Genomic DNA, 23,888 nt, shown 5'->3' with positions numbered 1-23,888 from the left:
GGTTTTCTACATATTAATGGCATAAAAGCAACAGGCTGAAACCGCAAACAGCACTTAAACAAAAAATCTCTATTCCCTCATGGCAAAGAGATGGCACAAAACAGATAAGGAGCTAACAAACAACCCATTTGGAAAATAATCCCCCGGTGATTTGGGCACCGTGGAGCCTGGGCTCTGCCCCACCGCGAGGCAGTGGGGGAAAATAGCTCTAATCTAGTCTTTAGCAAGCTGGATCCAGTGCTGAGCCTCCCGGCTAAACCCAGAGGTGTGACTGGAATAGATCAGCTCCGATCCCATTTAGTTATTAATATTTCAGGGCACTTTGCCAAAGAGAATTAAAAAAAAAAAAAAAAAAAAAAGAGGCACCCAGTAAAAGCGGGCGGCTCTGCATGAGCGCGGAGCCGAACAGGAGAGCTCCAGGGGAAGGGGTGAGCGGCGCTAATGGGGCACGGCTCCTGCTCCATCGCCGCACCGAAGGTGCTGCTGGCAGCCCCCCCGTGCAGTCAGCATCCACGACCTGAAATAAAGCCCCGAGCAGGGGAGGGAGGTGCTGGAGGCGTCAGAACCAAGGCACCGAGAGGCAAGGCTGTGCGGGCGGATCCGTGCAGCAGATCCCCTTCCCCACCGCCCCGCACGGCTGTCCCCAGGCAGGGGCAGGAGCTCCCGTCCCCACCCCAGGGCAGCCTGGTTGTCCCAGGAGAAGGTACCGAGGGGGAATAGCTTTGCTCTACGTGCTTGCAAGAAAACAGCAACAGCAGCAGCAGTATGGAGGACTCCTCCAAGAAGAAACCTTGACACTGGCTTCTCCAGCAGGTCGGCTGAGCAACGCAACCACCACAGGGCTAATTAACAGCTACCAAGCCACCTCAGTACCCAGAAGGCTGTAGACAGAGCTGCTTGGCACCAGCACAAAGGGACAGGCGGGCAGGGACGGACTGCAGGTCACAGCACGGTGTGTCACGCCACGGTGCGTCGGTACGGGGCACCTACAGCACACACCAGCAGGAACAGACAAATCTGAGTGGCCCCCCCACTTCACAGCCTCACCAAGCACCATACCTGCTGTGTCCTAAAGGTGCCAAACCCATCCTTTGGAGCCAGCTGGGCAAAATAAAGCCACCGGTGCTCCGCCAGCCCCATCCCCATGCTGCGGCCGTCAGGGGTCATCGGCACCGCAGGCTGTTGGGTGAGAAAGGGCCCACCCAGCCCCGATGGGATGGAAATACTGCTGTAACTGCTAGGCGTTGCCCAGGACAGCGTGTGAGAGACACCGCTGTTAGCAGCACAAAGGCTTCCTCCCAGCCCCATGCTGGCATGCCTGGCGGATCGAGAATATCCTATTTATTAAAGACACTGAAGATGCGGCAACATGGGAAGCAGACACCATTCAAGGGACTGTCACATCTGCATAGCTAAAGGATCCCAGTGGTTATAAATCCCTCTAAAATACTCAGCCCCTTGTTCTGATAGCAGGTTCTTGCTCCTACTTTGCAGAAACAGGCTTTTAATCCCTGGTATTAGGCAGCTTCCTGCTATGTTTCAAATGCACCAAATTAAGGGCTTCTCTAACAGCTGGTGTCTTAATGCTCAGAGAGGTTCTTGAATATCTATGAAAATCAGAGGCAAATTACATCTTTTAGTTAATAATTTCTTCTCCATTAACCTCCTTCTCTTCCCTTGTTAGCAGATGATGTAATGGTGCTCCTGCCGCCGAACCCTCCGGCACACGGGGCTGTGGGGAGGACGCGGGGAGCCCTTCTCGTCGCCACCCGGCACTGCTGGAGCCATCCCCCTCCAGCCTGCTCTTCTGGGGTCATTTTGCAGGTTGCTCGTGGTTCAGAGCTGTTTTCTCCTGCCTCCACATCTGTTACAGCCAGCAGCAGCCCCCAGATGATGCCAGGCAACAAAAGCCCCGTTCGCCATGCTGAGGACCCGGCTCCCACCGCACAGCCCCTCTCTGGCAGAGCCCCCATCACCATCAAGCTACATGGTGGGAGTTTGGGGAGCCCTCGGACGTGCTCAGCCTCCCAGCTCATGGAAAATGTCAGCTCTGCAGCCCTGGCTCCGCTCGGAAGGACCACAGATGCTTGCAGCATGGGAGGGAGAGAAGGCAGAGAGGAGCCTACTGGAAAAAATTGCCTTTGCATGCTGTCAATTCTCACTTCCAGCAAAGGCTGTGGATCTGTTGGCTCCGAGCACTCTGCTGGCTGCTGCTTTCTGCATGCCTTTGTGCTGGTGGAGCCCGTAATTCATCTGCCATCCCCAGAGCAAAAGGACAGAGTTCAGTGTGAATTCATAGCTAGGAAGACTTTCACACTCTGCTGGGGAAAAAGAGCCCAGAAAACCAGCGTGGCCAGAGTTGATGGGCACCCGCAACTCAGATAAAAGCACAGCAGTGAGGTCTCAGTGCCTGAAAAGGGAAAAAAAAAAAAAACCTCTGTGCATTGCAGGTGCTGTGCAAGAAAGAGTTGTGCCTGGGCGGAATTTGGGGTAAGGGTCCTCGCTGGGGCCTCTCCTGACACCCATCAGCACAGGTGCTATGAAATTCATAGGCCCGCCTTGGTTTGCACCCGAACAAAATGTGGCTGCATTCAGTAGAGCTGACGAAAAATAGATAAATCAGCTAATTCTCCAGCCCTGCATTCAGTGATTAAGCAAGCTCTGCTCTGCGAGCACCAAGAGGCAAAGCCATGGGCAGCTCAGAGCTGCTCTCCCCCCTCCGCTCTCCCGACACATCCAGGACGCAGCCTGCGAACGCCCCGCGATGTGCTGCTGCCTGGGCTTGTGTCAGATTTAGCCACCTCACTCTGCTAACGCTATTTCTTATTACCCACAGCCACAGCTTCTCCCGGTGCTATGACTCGGGCACGGAATAAAATTTGCTCGCACAGGTTGAAAACATTCAAAGGAAAATTCTTTTTCATGCTACAGGTGATCGAACGGCGGAACTCATGGCAAGATGTGGAGATGGAAGACAGCAGCGTTCAGGAAGAGACGGGACAACGAGGCAGGGAAAAGCCCATCAAAGACAATTAGACACTCAGCCAGAGACAGACACCAGCCCCACAGGAGAGCCCTACGCTGCTGCCTGCAGGAGGGATGAACGAGTAGAAACCCCACGCGGGCTTGGTGTCCCCCTGCTGTCCTCCCCACGTGTCTGGCAGGGAATGTGTCAGCGCTGCTGTCTCTGCACTGCTGGAGCTGGTCCCGTCTGCCCACCCTGACGTGCCCGAAACTAGGAGCGGAGCTGGGCCATACCTGAACGTCATCTGGAACACCTGGCCCTGGTTGACGTGCTGGCTCCTGTTGTTGTAGCCGTGCAGCATCTCCCCGAAGAGCGTGTCGTTGAATTTGGCGTCCGACTTCAGGCACTTGGGGCCTTCGCAGATGTCGGACAGCATGAGGCAGGACTTGCCATCGGGGGCCAGCTTGTACTCCTCCACGCACCTGTGAGCACCACGAGCCATGTCAGAGGGACCTTAACCCTAACAACCCTAACCCTAACCCCAACCCTAACCCTGTGGGATGAGCAGGGGGACAGGGCGCTGAGCCCAGCCAGGGACACCATGGTGCCGCTTGGTGCTGTGCTCTGCAGGGGCCCAGGCTTTCCGAGGACACTAAAACACAACCAGCTCCAGCAGTCCTGTGCTGAGCCAACGCTGGGGAGAGCTGCAGCGGGCGAGTGCTGGGCTGGGCATTAATCCTGGCTACTCCTGGACAGCCAGCACAGCGCTCCAGCCCCGCAGACAGCCTCAGGGACCACTGACAGCCACAGTGGCTTCCCCAGAAGCAGGAGGGCAACCCCATAATGCCTGCAGCCTTGTGCCTGGGAATCGCCCCCGTGCCGCAGAGCAGAGCTGAGCCCACCACACTTCATCTGCTCCGTCCTTACAGGCAGCCCCAGCCCTGATGCTGCTGTGGTGCGGGCTCTGATGTTCCTCGGGCAAGAGCAAAGCGAAATCCGGAGTTGCTTCCCCGTTTCTGTCACATCACTGCCCTCCTGCAAGGATGCAGCTCCAGCACGGCTGCTCTTTTGTTCCTCGGTCCTGCTTTCAAGCACTTTGTGGGCAAGGCAGACACTTGTCTTCCACGTACAGAGAGGGAAACTGAGGCAGGCAGCAGGGATGTGATTCAGCTACAGACACCAAAGAGATCAGTGGCAGCATCTGTGTTTGCTCATGCTGCTCCCCTCCTCCTCCTCCCCTTCTTCTGCCTTTCCCTTGGCACTGCAGCTCCCAGTCAATGAGGAACTTCCATGTCCCCTGCCTGTCCCTTCCTCTGCGGTGGCAGTGCTGTGATAACCTCAATCCCACGGCTGCCTGGGCTTGTGCCCCTCTCCCATCCCTCCACCACTATTTTCCACTGCAAGTGGAACTCCCGCCTGTCTGTTGTGCTTCTGCCTGTTCCCCCCGTGCAGCTCTGCCTTGAGAAGGGATTATACAAAAAGCAAGGGAAAAACTCTCTGTCCTCTCAGTCGGACGTCTGGAGTCCCAACCCTGCTGCTGATGCCTGGTGCGGGCTCAGATGGAGACCACACAACGTCCCCAGGCTTCCCGACCCTCTCCGCAGAGATTGCTGTGCCCATATGGATTTCCAACCCCCTCGCAGGCACGGTGGAGGCAGCGTGCTCTCTCTCGGTGACTCAGCCTCTCTGTGCTGCTAAACAATAATACAGAGGAAGAAAAAAATACCGGAGAAAAGAAAGCGAGCAGCTTTCTGACATGGGCAGCTCCTCCCTGGGGACTGCTGCGGGAGCTCTGTGCTGCACCTGCAGCGCTGGGACCCGGCGGGCGCCCCTCGGAGCTGCATGCCCGCCCGCTCCCCTCCGTGCTTCTGCACCATCTCGGGGGCAGTTCCTCCCCAGACGGGCTCCTGCTGCCCTCCTTCCCCCTAATCCTTCCCCCGAGGGAGGTTCCTGCGAAGTGCTGGCACGAGGCAGCACGAGGCTGGTGCAGGCGGCGGATGGCGGCTTCTGCAGCCAACAATCACCGCACGCCTCCCAGGGCACGCCGCAGCCGGGGAGATTTTCCTGAGAGCAAATGCTAAACCGTGTAGGATTATAGGATCCCGGCCAAAATCAGGGATGAAGCTCTATTTTAAGAGAGTCACAAGGGGTGGGGGGAAGTAGTTTTTAAAGAAAACAAGTCCTCCACCTTCCCCCTCCAACACACCACGTACAATTTCGGGGTACATTCGTGGTGAGTCACAGATCGAACCATACCATCATGGTCCCAGTGGGGGAGATGAGGAGGGTGCATCTGCTCACCCAGCTTCTTGCACTTGTGTTTGCTTTTTTCTGTAGGCGAACCAAGTGCCTGCTGCAAGCCAGCTTCACAAAGAGCCCCTCTGCTAGGCACCCAGCTCGCCTGCGAGACGCGATGGTGTGGGGACGGGAGGCACAGGATGGTGGTGGGTGATGGTGGGGAAGGGAACGGGGTTATTTAGCTGGGAATGGGAGAAACGGAAGCGTGGCAGGGGACTCACCCGCAGAACATGAAGATGGTGCTGGACGAGGGGTCGTGGGGCAGAGGGAGGGTCTGCTGCAGACAGAGCTGCTCGCAGCCGCCGTTGAAGCCATCCGAGCAGTCGATGCCTTTGGAGTAGTCGTAGCAGCCGGTGCCGTCCTTCATGGGGCGGAGGTCCTCAGGGCACTGCAACAGGAGGGCACACGGCGAGGTCACCATGGGTCCCCACGGGCCCTGGGGCCACAGCTGTGTGGTTGCCCACAACCCACCCAAGAGCCAGAGGGGTCGAGGAGGGGGAAGAACCGCATCCCCATCCTCACTCTGGAGAAGGACAGAGCCCCTCTGGCAGCGAAGTTACACAGCTGGACTTGCCTTTGTCTGGCTCGGGACGAAGCCTTGAGCCAGCCTGGGGTAAGCCTGGTGACCTGCTCTGCAGTGTGCTGGAGAAACCCCCTGCATTCACTGTCTGCTCCTCTGGGACACAGAGGAGTCCTGTGCAACCCAAAAAAACACCTCAGTGCTTGGGAACGGCAGTGACTGATACCCACCAGCCAGCGAATGTGGCCTCAGCATCATCTCCAAAATTACCTCGCTGCCTCCCATGGGATAACGCAGCTGTGGCGAGGACTGGTCTGGGGTGGGGGAAGGACCGGGAAGGACAGGAGCACAGCCCCGAGTACTTGGAACGTTTTCCATCAGTTGAAAGAAGTGTGCTGATTCACAGAAACAAGGATCTGCTTCTGGGTTTTAATTTTAGTTTCCCAGCTGGCTTTCCTTGTCCCAAAAGATAAAAGCCAGCAGGCAGCAAACGCCATCAATAAATTGTCACCCAGACTAAAGCCCTCTTCTGTTCTCTTCCCGTTATTTATCCCTTTTCGCCAAACATGCGCGCACACAAACAACAACAAAAAGACCAGTCCTTGAAAAAATAAATAAATCTTGCTGAGGAACAGCTCGCAATTAAAAATGCATTATGGAATTTCTTGAAGATGAGTTAGACTGGAGCTTGTTCAGGTAGCGATGAAGGCAGGTTATAAATGGCCTCTGCCAAGCTGCAGAAAGGTTATAAAACCACTATACTTCGTGCTTAAAAAAGAAAATCAATTTTCCGTGCAAGCAGAACGCTGTACATAGTAATAAAAGTTCAGGAGCCCCCGGACCCTGCGCCTGCTGTCACAGGCAGGGTGCCGGCAGCAGACAGCTGCTGAGCCTGGCCCACGGCTGCCAAGCAGCAAAACGCCCACAGGGGACATCGGAGAAGTGCTCCGGGGAGGCCTGGCCCAGCCTGGCGAAGGTTCCCTCCACCTCCCAGTGCACCGTGTCCTTCCCCGACGTCCCACAGCCCCGAGCCCTCAGCTCCGAGGCTCGCCGGGCCTCACGGGCACCGGCAGCATCCTCGCAGGCACCGGTACAGTGGGAAGCAGGGGCGAGGGGAAGCGGAGAGGCACGAGGCTTTGTAGCCAGGGGATGCGGCAGCGAAGGGCCTGGCAGCACGGCGCTGCAAGGCGAGGGGACAGGGCCCTGAGAGGCAGCCCTGGAAGCAGCAGCACGGCCTCGGCACGCCGCAGCAGGAGGCACGGGGGCAGGAAGCTGCCTGGCTGCGTAACCAGAATAAATATGAAGGGGGGTACTTGGAACAAGCTGTGCTTTTCACTGCTGAGCTGCCTGGGAAACAGGACGGGGATAAGTGTGTTTGTGACGCCGTGTACATCATACTTATCTACCGCAGTCTCCTCCCAGCCTGTGGGCCCCGTGGGACATTAAGGGCTGCGCAGATGGGCAGAGACACATCTCCCCAAGGACACGCGGCTCTGCGGCCACATCTCTGCTCCCAGGGCCGGCGTGTCCCAGCAGGGCTCTGCCCAAGTCCCTGCTGGACCTCCCGAGACACCCTCCAGGATGCTGGAGGGAGCCGATGGGAGCTGGAGTCAACAGGAGCTGCAGGAGAATAGCCCGGGGACCAGCCGCAGCTCTCCTGAGCTGCCACTGAGGAGATGCTGAGCTCAGCATCTCCCCCAGCCTGCAGAGGAAGATGATGGCTCCTTCCCTGGGACTGTGTTAGTGGGTCACTGAGGGCCCTCCCTGCTTTACCCAGCTCTGCTCGAGGTGACCCCTCGGGATATCCCTCCAGTTCGGTTTTTAATCACCAGGAAGCATGCTTCATTTCTGTTTGCAATCATGCATCCTAATACGCATTAATTACGGCATGCAAATAGCTCAGCACGAAGTGTGCAAAGGAAAGCACCTCCGCATCCAGCCCCATCCTGGCCCTCCAGCCAGCTGTTGTGCTGCAGCACGAAGCTCCCCAGCTTTGGGGAGAAGATGACGAGGACAGCGAGCAAAACAAATGGACAAAAGGCAGGGGAGGCACGAGGCAGCCGTGGGGGCTGCAGGTTTTTGCCTGTGCTTCCCTGCAGGATCGGCAGCTCTAGCAGAACGCAGGGATGCACAAGTGGATGGAGAGACTAGCTGGCACGGTAAAGCTTCACTACAGATCTCCCTGTCGGAGCAGAGGATTTGCAATGTGGATGTCCCATGGAAAGGTAAAGCCCATTTGGGTGCCCCTATGTTCTTGCCCACAGGCTGAGAGAGTCAGGAATTACCCAGAAAAAAGCTGCCGTGTGCTAACGTGGCCTCCCCGGCTGTGCTGGAGGGTTGCGCTGGGCTCCCGGGTGGACTCAGAAAACCAGCACTTGCTCTGTGTTTTCTGGGCTTTGGTACAGGACCATATCTGTTATTGCTGACATTGATTTGTCTGGCTTGGGCAGCAGAGAACCAATAATTACTGAGAACTTTAATCAATCCCACATCAATTCAGCTGCGGTTCAATTTGTGATCTGCCTTGGCAGTGACACAGGATGGGGGGCTGCTTCTGGAAATGATTAGAAAATCAATGAGTAACTCAGCCAATAACTCTGTCTGGGCAATGGCGGGTGACACGTCCTGCCTCGCTCCGTCGGGGAAGCTGGCACGATGTGGCCCCGGCACCCGCACCAAAACAGGATTTGTCCGTTTTGTCAAGAGAGCAGAGGGATCCCACCACTCACTGGCCTGGTGCTCAAAGGATTTCTGTGTTGGGTCAGCAGGGCTCGTGATGCTGGCACCAAAACACCCAGCCCATTCTCCACTGTGGGATCAGACCAGCAAGGACATGAACCTCACAGCCGGGGCACTGGGTTTGGTGCTTGAGAGATGCAGAGAGGAAAGAGGAGGTGGGGAGAGAGTCCAGCTCGCCACTGCCATGGAAAGCCATGGAGAAGACATCACCGTCCCAATGTAATTCCGCTGTCCTGCAGAACCACTTGGGCAATACAAGAATCATAAAATGGTTTAGGTTGGAAAAGACCTTCGAGATCATCAGGTCCAACCACAAGAACGAACTGGTTTCTCTGTGATGATGGCTCACCCTGAAAATTGCTCATGGGATCGGAAAGAAAACCAAGCTTCTTGTCTTCTCGTGCGTTATCACGGATGATACAGATTCTGCAGACTCACAGCCACAAAGCCGCAGCCCTGCTGCTGTCAGTAGGTTTGTGAAGGCAGAGCCATGGCAGCTCGGTGCACATTTTGCTGTGCACGGGTGGACTTCGGCTATTCCTCCTTGTCCGTGCAGGGCAGAGCCCCGAGGTCCTGATTATTGTCACTGCAGTCAGCAAAACAGATTCTGAGCACACACAGGGAGCGGAGATGCTGAATAAGAACGCGCTATTTTTACCTGGTTTTCGGAGCAGCGTGCTTTTTACCCTTTTAAATGAAGTCACCGAGGTGACACGGAGCGGCAGAGGGCGCAGGAGCCCTGCCTGCACGTGCTCGGGTGTCCCCAGGCCATGTAAAACCGAACGGGATCCCCATGCCCCACGCTGTTACCCCAACAGGACATCATCACATGCCACCGCGTGGTCACCTCCTGCCAGGACCGTGCACCAAGCCCCTGACCACTGCCACCGTCCCCAGCCAAGTCAGGGCAGGCGCGATGGGAGGAAGCCCCTCTCCAAGGGGGAAGAAAGCAAGCATCCACCGTAACCCGTACGAGATTATTTCTTAGGAAAACATCTGCCTGCACTGTTTGTGCTAGCGAGCAAAGGCCCTTCCTTTTCTTTCTTGTTCGCAAAGCTCATTAGCAGCGAGACGGGTGGCGGGGTCACTGGAAACAAAACAGGAGCCTCATTACCGACACCGAGCCCCTCGCCGAGAGGAGCCGGCTCTGCCCTGGCAATGCCTGGCAGCCCTCGCAGCTCCCCTCCTCTTCTCTGTTATTAAAAAAAAATAAAAATATTTAATAAAGTGTTCCAGTAGAGAGTAAACCGCCCTTTTTTGTTATTCATCTCTGTTTTCTCAACTTCAGCAGCCTTTTTGTCGGAGACAACAGCCGGGACTTCTCCCACACAGGCTCCCTCTCCTGCCTGGCTCGGCACGAGCTGGGGACACCATGGGACACCCCACAGTTGTGGCCAGACACGAGGACCTGGCCCCACGATGGCATCCTGGTGCCCTCAGCCACGGGGAGCGTGATTTACAGCCCCCAGTCCCTCTGTGACATGCTAAGGTAGTCAGAGCACAATTGGACCAAGTCCTCCTTGGCCAGACGGGCAGACAGAGGAAGAGAGCTGCTCCAGCATCTGCTGCGTGTAAAAGGGCCCTAATGAACCCACCTTCGTTAGAGACATCCTTGCTCAGCGCTGAGGAACCTCTCCAGTGTGAAACAAAACCATTACCCCGAGGCACCGCCGAGGTACCAGCAAGTGCCAGCATTTTAATGAGCCCCACGCTATGCACTGGCGTGTGTTTTATTTGCTTGTTGGAGCTCAGAAATGATACAGACGCCTTACACTCCTTTGTGCCTGTACACATAGATTTAGAGAGCTTTGGCTTGTTCTGCCTCCGCTCCCTTGGCACCCAAAGACCCCTGGGGCTCTGCCTGCCCCTGTCCTCTCCCTTCCTCACCTCCCTGGGCAGCGATGTCCTCACTGCCCCCAGAGCCCCACCGCAGGCAGCATCCTTCCCGAAGGGCAACATTACAGCTGTTTGCTGAAATCACAGGCATTATCTTCCTACTCTTTTCTCCCTGTTTCCTTTTCCATTCCAAGACCATCAATCATTATTGTAGCCACAGAAAATCAAACCCATCTGTCCTGCAGGTCCCACAACACAGGCTGTGACAGCTCAGGCTCCTCGGCGTGTCCCCAGAACACCCTGCCAGCCCATTTCGGGGCACGCTGCCGGCTCCTGCCCATCAGGGTGCTTCCTTTCCCATACGCATGTGCGAACCTGGCACCTCCAAAACCGTTCTGGAAGACCAGAAATTGAACCACAGCCTTACCTGGTCCCCAGGGCACAAAGCTACATGCCAAAATCAGTGACCCCAACCAAAGCCAAAGGCCCAAGCCGGGTGTGATGTGATCAGGACACACAAAGCATCCCAGTCCGCTGGGCAGCAGCCCTCTGCTGCCAGCTGGTGACCTCTGAAGAATGCCACAGCAAGAGAAGAAGGAGAAGAAGGGGTTTTATCTCCTAAATTTCCTCTATCCAGCACAGGCAGAGAGCGCCAGCTCACCTCAGTGCCTCCATCTCAACAGCGCCGAGGGCTTCTGCTTCCAACCACAATATGCATAAGTAGCAATCTTCTGCTTCAAGGAGCCAGCTAAACTTTAAAGGGATTAGAACAGAATCGTTCCCTCCCCACTTCCCTCCCCTGCGCGTTGTGCATCTCTGCATAATTAGCTAGGTGCCTCTTAAGGCAGGGACGGATGAGTTTTTATTTTTCAACGAACAATTGTCTGTCGGAAAATGCAGATTTGATGAAGCTTAAGTGCTTTATGGGATTTCATCAATTACATCTCAAAAATCATTGGGAAATTAGGAAAGCATTTAATTTTGACAAGGTTAAAATGTTTTAGTTTCCACTGCTTAATTTTGTTTTTATTTCAGGCTGTACACTGAGATAATGTAATATATAACATAAAGCTCCAGATGATAATGGTGGAACAAAACATTTCCCCCTCCTTCGTAGGAAGGAGATGTTTTGAACTGATATATTCTGGAGTTTGTGCATGGGGGATTTCTGCACTGGTTTTTGGTTTGGGCTGAAGCTCCCAGACACCCAGCGTCCCCAAAGCATACCAGTTCTCAGCTTCACCTGCTTCACTTTGCAGAACCTCCCCGCTCCCCTCGGTCCCCAGGAAGCCCCTGGATGACTTGTGCTGGAAGGAGGAGACTGGAGAGGCCCTGGCCCGCTCCGTCCTTTCTAATCCCATTGCTCTGTGGAATGGTTACACTCCTAAATTAAGCCATTTCTCTGCACCGCTTTGCAGCAGCGAAGGAGCAGCCCATCATTTTGATGCGGAAGAGAGCAAAAGAGAAGGATTAGCTCCAGACAGGCTGAGCTAAGGCTTATACGTCTGTGTGGACCATGCCAAATTCTCTTCCTTCTATGTCTAAGAAGGCCAGGAGTGACAGCACAGGTGTCACAGCACGGGCCACGAGGTAATTAAGAGCCCATTTCCCTTCTGCACGCCCTGGAGACAAACCCTCTCCTACCTGATGCGTTGACCCCGTGGTCATGAAGAAGAGCAGATGATACTGTGCTTGTGGCCAATTCTTTTTTTTTTTTTTTTCTTAAATTAGAAATAAATTTCTGCTATCAGGAGCTCAGTCTGAGAGCAGTAAGGTGGTGCTGATCTGCTGAATTTAAGGTGTAAGTCAGCAGTACTCAGGGCCTGGTCCCTTCCTTCTTGCTGACACCTCTCAGGTGGTGCTCTGGGGCTGACCAAGCCCTGCTCCATGTACTGTGGGACAGGAACCATCAGATCTCACCCCTGCATCCCCCTGCTGCTGCAAAGTGGCTTGCACAGCAGGGAAACAAGGAGCTCAGTTGTGCTGCTGCCCTGATGTGAGACCCCGAGCTGCGTTCCCCACCACTGCCTGGACAACACGTGTCCTCCTGCTTCTCCTGGAGGTTCACGTGGTGGTGAGACCCATCCCAAGAGGCACAGTTGGACTGGGACACGCTCACCTCACTGGGGCTGCCAATAGGTGTGAGCAAACCCAAGGCAAGTGGCAGGTGGGGAAACCTGAGTTTTAGCCACGTTGCAGGTGTTTCCTTCATTCCCTCAGGTCCAATTCACAGCTTTGCAACTCAGATTATAAATGACCGCCATGCACGGGTCAAGCCCTTTCCCTCCTCCAGCACCTCTACCCTCCTGGCTGAGCAGTTAGCGATGTGCCAGCAAAGGGGTCAGCACTGTATATTCCTCCAGGGACTACATCCTGACTTGCTTCTCCTGTACAGGGTTTGTTGGGATCCCTGGATGATGGCACAACCCTCACACTGCACTCAGGGGGCAGACCAGAGCCACTGGATTTAGAGATGCTCTCTGGGATTTTGTTTTCCTGGGAAATGCCTGTGGCTTCCTCTGACCCGTCAACAATATGGAAACAGATGCGTTTCCTAGAGCTTGGGGCCTATTTTGTTGTGCTGCAATGTCGGGCTCAGAGGCAAGGCTCCAGTTAGCAATCCCAACCACAGGTATAGCAAGGTGGCAACTCACACTTCTTAAAATGAAGCAAGGAATAAAAATCCTCCGATAAGTAAAGAAGTGCAGAAAAACATTGTATACTAATGCCATCTACTGGGTACAAGGAAAAATAACAAAAAAAAAGAACACATGAGAAGAGGGAAAAAAAGACCCTGGTGGGAAGCTGGCAGCCGAAGCCCTGAGAATCGCCCTTCCCATACAGAGATCAGCGCTGAGACTGCGGGTCTGAGCCTCGGGTCTCCCAGGTGCCTCCTCGCACGCAGGGTTTTAACAGAGCGACGTGCTCGTGTCTCCTCCATGAGCCCAAGGAGACCAACCTGGGAGAGCCCCAAACCTATATCTGCAAGCATCTGCCCCCATTGTCTTAAATGTGTCCTTTGAAGACCAAACAATTAGGTAATGGCAGGGACTGCACTGCTAAAAGCCCTAAGATAAATGCATCCTCAATCCTCAGAATTACTGGAAGCTGTGTTAAGGGCATGAAAGAGCAGGTAACAGATGATGATTATAAATAAAAGGAAGAAATCTTTGAGATTTGCGCTGTTCCCTGGTTGAGCTGCTAGGCTCCGGCTCTGGTGGGTATTAATTGCTTACAAGCCTACATGTATATTTTATGCTCAGTACCTGCCTGGAACATTTGTTGGATTTAGCCTTGATTGATGAACCACTGATTATATACTTCTGTGGTCCTCGGCAAATTAATAAACTGTTGACTGGTAAAGATTAACAACATGTCATGATTTGAGAAACAGTGTCCAGAGCAAAGCTGAAGCAAACCTAGTGCTAAAATTAGTATGCGAGTGCTCCCTGAACTCTATAAAAAGAGGATAGTTTAATTAAATTACATCCCGATATTGCCCATAGCACTTACCAAATTGGCAAATTGAGTTCACAGCAGCTCAGCTTTAAAACTAACTGACATCCCGGCAAATGTGCAGCAAATGACCCCATCCCTGCTGGCACTGGAGAGCCAGCTCACGCCCGCAGCACTGGGGAGGCAGCTGGGGAGGAGACGTTGGCACCGAGAAACTGGGGCCGAGGGGGACTCAAGGTCACAGCCGAAGGTTGTGGCTGGGTCAGAAACTCAGCTCCCGCCACCTGCAGTCCCACCCTGCGCCACAAACAGCCCGTAGGGAGCCCGGATCGGGGAATCGCTGGTTTTTGCTTTTTTTTTTTTTCTTTTCCAGGGAACAGCCACGATTGCTTGCAGTGCTGCAATTCCTGGGCACCTGCAGGGCACTGATGGGTGTAAAATCCTGCATGAATAGCAGCGGGGGGCAGAGCAGGGGCGATGCGGCTGCATCCCAGCACCGCTGCATCTCCAAACTCCCCGCCCAGCTCCCGCTGAAGCTCCACGCCAGCAGGTGGGATGGAAGGGAGAAAAGGCAATTTCCCAAGCAACAGAGCGTGAGGCCGTCTGCAAAGCAGCTCCGGCATGTCTCCACGGGGAGGGCTGCATTAAGTCCCCCAACATCGCATCCGGGATGAAAGCAGCCCTCCGTTATGGGGCTCAGCACTGCTGCCCTCAGGCTTTGGGGAAAAAGGAGCCACGCGGAGGGGTGGGCATCTCTGCGGCCGTCTGCTCTCCCCGCACAGCCCTTGCCAGGGGATGCACGGCCCTGGGACCTGGCGTGATGGGGGCACGGGGTCCCTGGCACCCCCATGGCACCAGGCAGCGCCTCTAGGCCACAGCCCTTGGGGAGCAGGATGTGCCCCGAGGTGATTCCCCACTCCTTTCTCCCGGCCTTCCTGCTGGATGTGTTTTGTTCTCCTTAAATACGGCCTCGTTTAGCCATTACAAAAGCAGGGGGGGTTATTTTCCCTGAGTGACACAGTTTTCAATTTCTGCTGCTCTGTGTGTCGGCAGGGTGAATGCTAGGCCTGTAATTTATTGACAATTTCTATCTTAATATATCTTGACTTTTAAAAAGAGGCATCTCTTCCCAGCGGCACAGGGCAATCAGAGCCCCGATTGTTTCTGACAGTGTCTGGGAGGCACATTAGTTTTCAGAGCAAAATGACACCCAAAAAAAAGGAGAAAAAGAAAAAAAAGCCTGAAACCGAGCCCCTCCCTGGAAAGGGCCAGAACAAAAGAAAACAACAATGGCAAAAGAAAGCACGAAAGGGGGAGGAATAGGAAGGAGGAGACGCGGGCGCTGCAGGGCCGAGCGCTGCCTGTGACACATCAGGCTGCCGTGCTAAATGGCCTTAACAAGCAATCGGAGAAGGGGATAATGAAAACGCCACCCCGGAGACGGCACCACTCCAGCCTGACCTTTCCAGGCTGCTGCCGTGTGTAAACATCTTCAATAAATAAAGAGACACTTAACTCCTGCCTCGGCGGCGGGCAGGGGTGATGGGCGCAGCCTGCGGCAGCTGGGGGCTGCGGAGCAGGGGCTGGGGGCAGCGGTGCCGAGCTGTGATCCCCTCTGATGGCACTTCCCCTCTGGGCAGGCGTACACGCATTCCCATGCTAATAATTGTCTTGTTCTGGGCAGACGGAGCAGTGATGCTCCAGCTTCCCCTGGCAGTTTCCCGAGGCTCTGCCCCCTGCCCCGTGTTTCAGGCTCACTCCTTGCCCCGACCAGCGGTGCTGTTGCCATCAGGAGAGGGGTCAGCGCTGGCTGCTGTGCTGAGCCCTGAGGCAGCCCGCTCAGAAGCATGGCAAAACCCCTCTGTGCATCGATAGTTGGGAACAACTCGGAGCCTCTGCCCAAAATTTGTGGTCTAAGAGGGCTCTGGGCACAGCCGGCTGTCTGGTCAGATGTGAGCGTGTTCAGAAACAGATCAAAATGTGCACTGTACTCAGTGTGCAGACCAGAGACCATCTCCAGAGCAAGCATCCCCTCGGTCCCATCCCCGGGACGGCCGCGGTACCTACCACGCAGCCCGTCGAGTCCACCTTGCGGTCCGACACGCACTTGAAGTTGCGGGTGCAGCCGCCGTTGTTGCGGGAGCAGTCCCGGACAGGCCCGAAGGAGGAGAGCAAGTCATTGATGGTTTCGAAGTATGTGGACAGCATCGCTTCTTCCCTTGGAGAGAAAAGGCACCGTTAGAGCGGGCGGGGAGGGACGGGGAGGCGGCAGCACGGGCAGTGCCACACCTCATCCACAAGGAGGGCTGCTCTGGCAAAATCACAGCGTGAGATGAACAAAACTTGGTCGAGGGAAGTGTGCCAAGAATATGAAGGCTTGATGACCTTGCTGCATAATTCATTTGCTGCACAGCTTTGACATCCTTGAGAAAAATCAGCCAGCTCTGAGGTTGCCAAGATCCTACCTGTCTACCATTCCTGTGCAAACTGCCTGCTACAAGAGGCCTGGTTAGTATTACTAGTGGGGAACCAACCCCATACGAGCCAACAGTGAATCCACAACAGTGAAACTCCTCGTGGATGTTTTACACCTGAGCCAAGCCTCCCTGGGCACCTGCACCCCATCTGACATGTGGCGACCTCCCTTAGGATTTAAAGCCACACAAAACTCGGCTTCACTCTTGCTGGGATGTGGGCGGGGGATGCTCGTGCCTGCGGGGCTGGGGACCCCAGCGGGGTTTGGGGGGTGTCTGGGCACAGCTTCTCCATCACAGCCCTGCACACCCCAGGCTCAGCTGTGCTCCGAAACGCCTTTCTTAAGCGTGCAAGAAGCGCTAACGCTGATGAATTCAATGGTCATATAAAGACTTGAGAAGCTCCCAGCCCTGCCTCTCCGAGCTGCGCACGCAGCAGATTTTGTCTGTGACAAAGTACTCCGGCACTTTGTGCTGGGTTCTTGCTAAGGGAACGCAGATGCTTGTTGAGAGCTCTGAGCATCTCCAAGGTATTTGTCATCTGCAGAGCATGTTCCGTACATTAACAGACTGCTGCAACCCATCTTGGGCACCGGATCCGGACACCGACAGCAGCGACGCGGGGGAGACGAAGCGCTTTACTCAAGGTCACAGAACAAGTCGGTGATGGAGACGGACCTGCCCTCCACAGGCTATTTATTAGATCTTTACCCAGAGGAGGGTGCAAATAAACACTGACCCTCTGGCCTTAAACCACCCATGAGGCAGTGCTGGCAGCCACGTGGCGCTGCCACTGCCCTGCGGCACCTCCCCTGCTCTCCCAGCGGCACCCAGCAGCCCGCACAGCCACTCGATGCCCGCTGCTACGCTCTGGTTTTGGAGTTTTTTAATTCAAAAATCTCACGCTTGGCAAGAGAACGGCAGAGGAGGAATATTCAGCAGTCCTTGAGGACGGCAGCGGAGCAGCGCTGCGCCATCCGTCAGAGGAGGGCCCCTGCGCACAGGCGCGCCGTCACACTCACACACGCAGCCCTGCCAACACCCAGCGTTGGAAAAAGCATGAGTCAGGCCTTAAAAAAATGGTAATGAGATTGGCATAAAAACGATGAGATTTTAAAAATAAATCAATCATTAGGAGGGTTTTTTTCCTTAATTTGCCTTCTGCTTTCTGAGCCTTTAGGGCGTAATTGAGTTTTTTTTCCCTGCAAACTTGCAGGGCAAAAATCATCCAAAGACCAAACCCAACAAAAAGAAGCAGCTTTCAAGTCGAGTTTTAACAGATTTAGGATTTCCAGGCAATTCTTGGATTCCAGAAGCCGGGACTCGCTGTCTGCACTGCCCGCTTTCACCCCAATTAATGCTTCCCAATTAACTTTTCCCTCTTGCTTATCTCGTTTCCCATATTCCCCCTCTCTTGGCCCATCTCCTAGATTTTCCAGTATATTTGGAGCTGAATCTCCCTCTGTCCTTTCTTGGTCATGTTTCAAATATCTTTAGAGGCCCTTTTCTATTAGCACTCTGTTCCCACCAGAATTTGCAGCTCCTCCGAAGTGAGGGAGTGCGAAAGGGAGAATATATTAGATCAGGGCGCATATTTCTGCGGGAGGGAAGTGGGGAGAGAAAGGGCATATTATTCACTAACCGAAAAAAAACCCAAACCAAAAAATCCACAAAAACCGTGACAGCTCCCCCACCAGCCACGCAGAAAGCCCAGCCCCACCTGGGTCGGATGCTGAGCAGATCAGGACCACACTGGGCTTTAATTCCAACCTGGAGGCACAAATGCTTGGAGGCTCACACACCTTCTGCAATCAGAGGGGGGAGCAGGAATCTCACTCTCCAAAACGGTGCCTGGCATCACGGATCACCGCAGAGGAGCCTGAATGAGCCATTAAGCCTATTAAAATATTAACGTCTCTGGGAGGTGGGGAAGCACAGCTGGAGGCACGCGCTGAAATGTCACCCAGCTCCGGCCGGGCATCCCCTGCCCCTCTGCCTCTTCCCCTCCAGCTCCTGCCCTCGATGCTGCCAGGGTCCCCACTTGGGTGCCCCTTCCTGCAGCTGCCCAGATAGTTTAGGGGAAAACAGACTAATTTTTGCCATGGTCCTGCGCCTACTGAGCGTGGCCACAGCACCAGAGCCTTGCTGTGCCCGTCAGACCGAGCTCACCACGCGTGGGCAACTGGAGAGTTGTCTGAAGGGGGATCCTGGAACGGAGAGGATGGGGAGCTGGATGCTCGATGCCTCCACACAGGTTGTAAGTACTGTGTCATGCACCTGGGGGCAGTGAGAGCTCTGAGAGGTGTGTGGCCCCGCTCCAAGAAGTAACAGAAAGGTGGAGCAGGGCAGTGGAGCAAAACTTCCCTGCGTGCCCGAGCTCCGGAGTGCCATGCCACGGCCAGGTGGAGCAAATGGAAGACCCCCAGGGGGTCCCCGACCCTGGCACGCTGGGAGGATGGGGCAGCTCCCCTCCAGCCTGAAGAAGGCATTAAGGACTGTCGAAAAGGGCATTTAGGCGTGAGCGACCTCGTTTCTGACGCCAGATTCCCCACGAGCACACACACATCTGTGAACACACGCACACTCCTGCTTCACTCCCCAGCCCTTCCAGACACCCCCAGACACCCAGGTGACACTTTCCATCAAAACACTCTGCTCCCTGTCGGAGCCCACTGATCACACAGCACACCTTGGTAAAACCTACCCTCCTGACAAGTTATAATGCCACAAGTGGTCCGTGCAGTAATGCACAGCAGCCCTGCTCTCCATCAGACCTTGTGCAGCTCCCGCACAGGACCGTGGCACCCACCCTGTGCCACCTCCTGTCACCTGTGTGTGTCACTTCACTCGAAAATGCTTTCCTCCTCAACCTCATCACGGCTCTGCATCCTCCCCCTTTGTTCCAGGCCCTCATTAATGAAGCAGATTCAGTGACAAATATTGCTGGGGGTTATTTATTCATGAAATATCAACACCATGCAATTCTCAAAGCCTCCAAAGTGCTCATCTCAGAATAAGCTCCTGAGCATCACAGTGGCTCTGCTCTCCAGCTCATCTTGGAAGGGGATTAGTGGGTGTTATTCAACTCAGCTGCCCCTTTTTATTGCCTACTAATGGTTAAAGACTTCAGCATCTTGCAAGGTTAACCATCACTGAGAAAAACAAAGAGGAAAAGGAGGCAAGCTGGGACTAAGCTAGCACTGCTCCACCATCTGCTCCCCGAGCTGTGTTTGGAGAGGGATCAGGCTGGAGATTTGGGGTCCATGACTTTCTGCACGCTGCAGTGTCAAGGCAGCTTCACCCCGAGGAGACAACCCGGTGCCCCACGTGGAGCATCCCATCGCTCTCCTGCACCTCGCCCTCCCCCAGCAGCACGGCCACGCACAGGGGATGTCTCTGTCACCCCGGTCCCACACCCGGACAGGCACTGGCTGCCTTCAGCTGCACGGAGCAGCACACGTGGGACACGCCTGGCCCAGGGCAAGGGCAGCGCCTGTCCCCCAGGCCCCCTTGTTTCCTACTTCCAGCAGCAAGACCCCACTCAGGGACCTTACCAGCAGATGCACTTGCAGAAGATTACTCAGCAATGTACACCCAGATTCTCCATTTTTCAGCCCAACAGATGCTTCCCTGAGCAATTTTGACTGGTTCCTGGCCATGAAGCTTCTGTGCTGCAGGTCTTGGGAAAGGGCTGCCCTCCTTGCTGCTGCGAGGTGTCTCCCTGTGCAGCCAGACATTAAATCCAGACATTAAATCCAGATACCCCCCGCCTTTTCCCTTCCTTCCTGCCCCATCTCGGCATCTCACCCGGGGATGGATTTACCCAGAGCAATGCCTGGGGTCCCCAGCTATGCCACGAGCACTTCGTTTCCCCCCATGCATAATGCTTTCAGAGGACCACCCGTGCTCTCACCTGCTCCTGTCTTTCTCTCTCCTTTTCCTTTTCCCCTCACGTCTCTTTTTCCTCTGCTAAAACAGCCAGCACTGAAATCATTAGAGAGGGTGCTGAACTCTGCATCGAGCTGCCGAGCAAACCGCTCGGAGGAACTGCTGGGACCGTGGAAGCCAGACCTGCGGAGCCCCTGGGTGCCTGGCTCTGCGCTCGCTTTGCAGCCGCGCGGGTCGGGGACGTCTTTGCCAGCCACGAGCTGCAAACGCTCGTGGAAGCTGGGGAGCTGGGGAGGGCGAATGCTCTCAGCTGTGAGTTTGAAAGATCAAACCTGAGAGGGAATTGCAGCCTGTAGTGGGAATTGCAGCCTGTAGTGGAAGCAAAGCTCACTTAGTGCTTTGTCCCTGGCTTGCGTCAAACCCCGGCGATGCAGAGCTCTGGTAGGCTAAACAACGCCGAGCACAGCTCGTTACAGAAACAACGCACTTCCCAAAGCCGAGAGTGTTCTGCAAAACCAGTAATCACATTTTGTAAAATAAAACTTACATACAGGATATGGGAAAGCATTACCTCTGCAAAGCCTAGCGTGCAGACACGAGGTGTCAGGATCTGACCAGCCCAGCTGCGTGCAGGCAGGACACAACGTGTCCATGCTCATCCGCAAAGCAGGGCCATGCTGCTCCCCGGGGACTTCCCTTCCCTGGGGTCACCCAAAAACCCCAAAACCTCCCCTACGTTAGTTCATTTTCACAGCTCTGCCCACGGTCCTGGTATTATTTTGTTCACAATCAAGTTGGGGAATCAAGGCAACAAGGGAGAGGGATTAAAGGTGTTCACCACTGTTGGGTCTCCAACTGGAGATGCTTTCAAAGTTATTTGTAGTACTCCTAGCACTTCAGGTGCTCGTGGCACCATTCCAGTTGGTTTCATCATGACACAGGCCAGCAGTTTTGTATAAAGAGCTGTGCAGTTAAACATCCAAACTATGACAAATGTGCAATAAATGGTCACCTGAAAAGACGTGGTCTCTGATTAAAAAGCCACAGAGCATGATTCTCCCAAGAATTCAAGATTATTATTTTTTTTAAATTCTGCCTGCAACAAGAGACCAACCTCTCTACAACCCTCTCCTCCACCCGTTGCACTCTTTACAGCATCTGCAATGAATGAAGCGACCGCTTCCTGAAGCACCAAGCCACGAGCCATCTCCAGAGCGAACACTTCCATGCACTGAGAGAGCAAAGATGCTCCGGGAAGCTGGTCTGCAGGCACGGCATCGAAGGGGCCACCACGCACAGACGTGGGTCGTGGGGCTGCCTTAAAGGGGATGGCAGCTTCTGCCTTACAAACTGCACGGTTTCAATCTTTAAGCTCACCTCCTCAGCCAGGTTTCTTAACGTGGTACAAGGAGATGCGTGGGCACGGAGCGGATTGCTTATTTTATGTGGAAGAGCTGAGTTTCTCAAGTCTGTCCAGTGTACCCACAGACGTTTTTCAGTCATTCTGACAGGGATGGGAGGTTTGAAGAAAAACTGTCATCCATGTCAGGCCCTAAACTGTGCGAAATCATCCTTATTTGGGTGGCATCAGAGAAGGCATTTCAGTGGAGCTACCTGTCACATCACTGCCGATGTGCTGCTTGCTATCAATTTTCCTGATAGTTCCACTTCTTTTGGTAATGCTATAATAAACACTTGCAAGAAAACAAAAACAAAACCAAACAAACAACAAAAGCTCTCCCAAGAACCTTGAGGTTGAAAGTGTCAAGAATTTCCTACCACGCTTCAATAATTTGCTAGAGAGTCAATAAAACCATCGCTCCACCGGAGCGTTTCAAAGCTTGCCTTGGCAACCAGAAGGACCAGAAATTTAATTAAAGCAAAGCAAAACAAACACTACACAATAAAAGCAGCCTGACAAGACCCACCCTGTACAGCGCATGTCCCTGTGGGCCCAGGGTGGCCAGGAAAGGGTCCCCCCAGTCCCACCTGAGGCCCCCTCAAGCTCTGCAGTGCAGCTCTGCCCTGTGAAGGGCTGGGATGCCACACATGAAGTGACCGAGTCTTTCCCAATTCTTAACATTTTTCCCATTTCAGGAAAGCCTCGGAATCGCTGCCTTGATTCTGCAGGAACCAAAAGCTAACCAAGTGCCCTCTGTGCACAGTGGCACGGGCTCACTCTCCCAAGCAACCACAGCATAGGCAGGTTTAAGAGAAGGCACAAGAACCATGACAGACTTGATGAACCATATTCGTTAAGAGCGCTGGAGATACGTGCATCAGTAACCAGTCCACAGCTGCTCATAATTACCCCCAAAATTCACCAGGTTGCATGTCCCATGCAGTGGTGGCACCATCAAGATGCTCCTGTGCTTCAGCCCCCTTAACAGCAAAATGCAGGATGGGGTCGGATGGTGTGGGGTGGGACGGATGGGTCGGGATGGGATGGGGTTTGTCCCTCAGGGGGACAGAAAACTCTCCAAAAGCACAGGTCTCAGCCTTGCCGTGCCACGCTGGGCAGACATCGCCACTTGCTGCACGCCTTCCACACACTCCTCATTAGTTTCATCAGGCGCTAATTATTCAAGGCGGGATGTGACTTTCCCTGTTTTGAAGCTGTCCGGCACTGATGGAACCATTTTTCCTCCTTTCACACAAAGGTGGATCCCTGGTGATACTGTCACAGCTGCTCCGCAAACCTCAGCTAACTGTCCCGAAAGGACTTCACGGCAGTCTGCTTCCCTCTGTGCTGGCAGCCAGAGACAGACACACCGAACCTAGGTGTGCTAACTTTTGTTATGAAGTTCATTAAGTAACTACGAAAGCCTCAAAATTACCTGAGATGAGCCTAACCCATTTCTTTCCCTTCCCTTCTTGCACACAGCTACTCCAAACTTCACTTGCCGAGAAAAAAATCTTCGCAACCTGATTTCTGAATGTTCAGAAAGCTGCAGCATGCCAGGAGCATGTGGAAAGCACAGCTTCAACACCTTAAGAAATCGAATAATACAAAATTGTCACGCTCGGAGCACCAGGAAAAGAAACCTGGAGGCTCAGGGAGGAGCTGTGGCAGCCCTGGGAGCACCCCGGGTCACCCAAGCACTGCAAATACCGACCTGCACCTTGTGGCGAGGGGCTCCAGGCAGCTCCAACCATTAATAATTTGAACAATTAACAGCGGTGGAGTCTGCTTGCTTAACATGGAATCGGTGGTAGTAATACATACTAATTGATAGTAATTGAACACTAATTAACTCACAAAGTAATATGTTTATCTAGCTAAATGGATCACACTAATGGTGCGGGGTTATCAGTCATGGAAGCAATGCATAATTAAAAAAATACATAAATGAAAATTATCAAATGATTTCTCTATGCTAATTAATATTTTTATTAGCTCAGTTTGCCCAGCAATTCCTTCCATCCCATCTTCCCAATGCATTAATTTCAAAGTAGTGAATGTGTAAATACATTTCTGCCTTACGTTTAGGAACACAAACTGGAGGAGAGGCCCCTTCCCTGCTCAGAGACAAGGCGGTGTCAGGCAGAGAGGCGAATACCTGGCCAGGACAGGGACCGGAGGCAGCAGCGAGCGCTGCCGGGCAGACCTCACTGATGCTGCAAGATGAGGCATCCGAAACCACCTCTAAACCTCCTCCCAGTTAAATGATGTGATCTGCTGGTACCTGGGTGCGACCCAGGGGAGGGAGTC

At 54.1% G+C, this 23,888-nt stretch overlaps 1 protein-coding gene across 1 annotated transcript in view; it reads right to left on the bottom strand.

Moving 5' to 3' along the window:
- Positions 1-23,888, bottom strand: part of ASTN2 (astrotactin 2) — a 338,016-nt gene that overhangs the window by 137,045 nt on the left and 177,083 nt on the right. Inside the window, 3 exon segments of the mRNA XM_050714656.1 lie at positions 3,259-3,447; positions 5,485-5,651; positions 15,882-16,032. Of these exon segments, the coding sequence (XP_050570613.1) occupies positions 3,259-3,447; positions 5,485-5,651; positions 15,882-16,032 (507 nt within the window).

This window comes from Cygnus atratus, chromosome 19 (assembly GCF_013377495.2).
Source record: "Cygnus atratus isolate AKBS03 ecotype Queensland, Australia chromosome 19, CAtr_DNAZoo_HiC_assembly, whole genome shotgun sequence".
In the NCBI taxonomy this organism is placed as follows: domain Eukaryota; kingdom Metazoa; phylum Chordata; class Aves; order Anseriformes; family Anatidae; genus Cygnus; species Cygnus atratus.
Note: the sequence above shows the minus strand (reverse complement) of the source record. Positions and strands in the feature narration are given on the sequence as shown.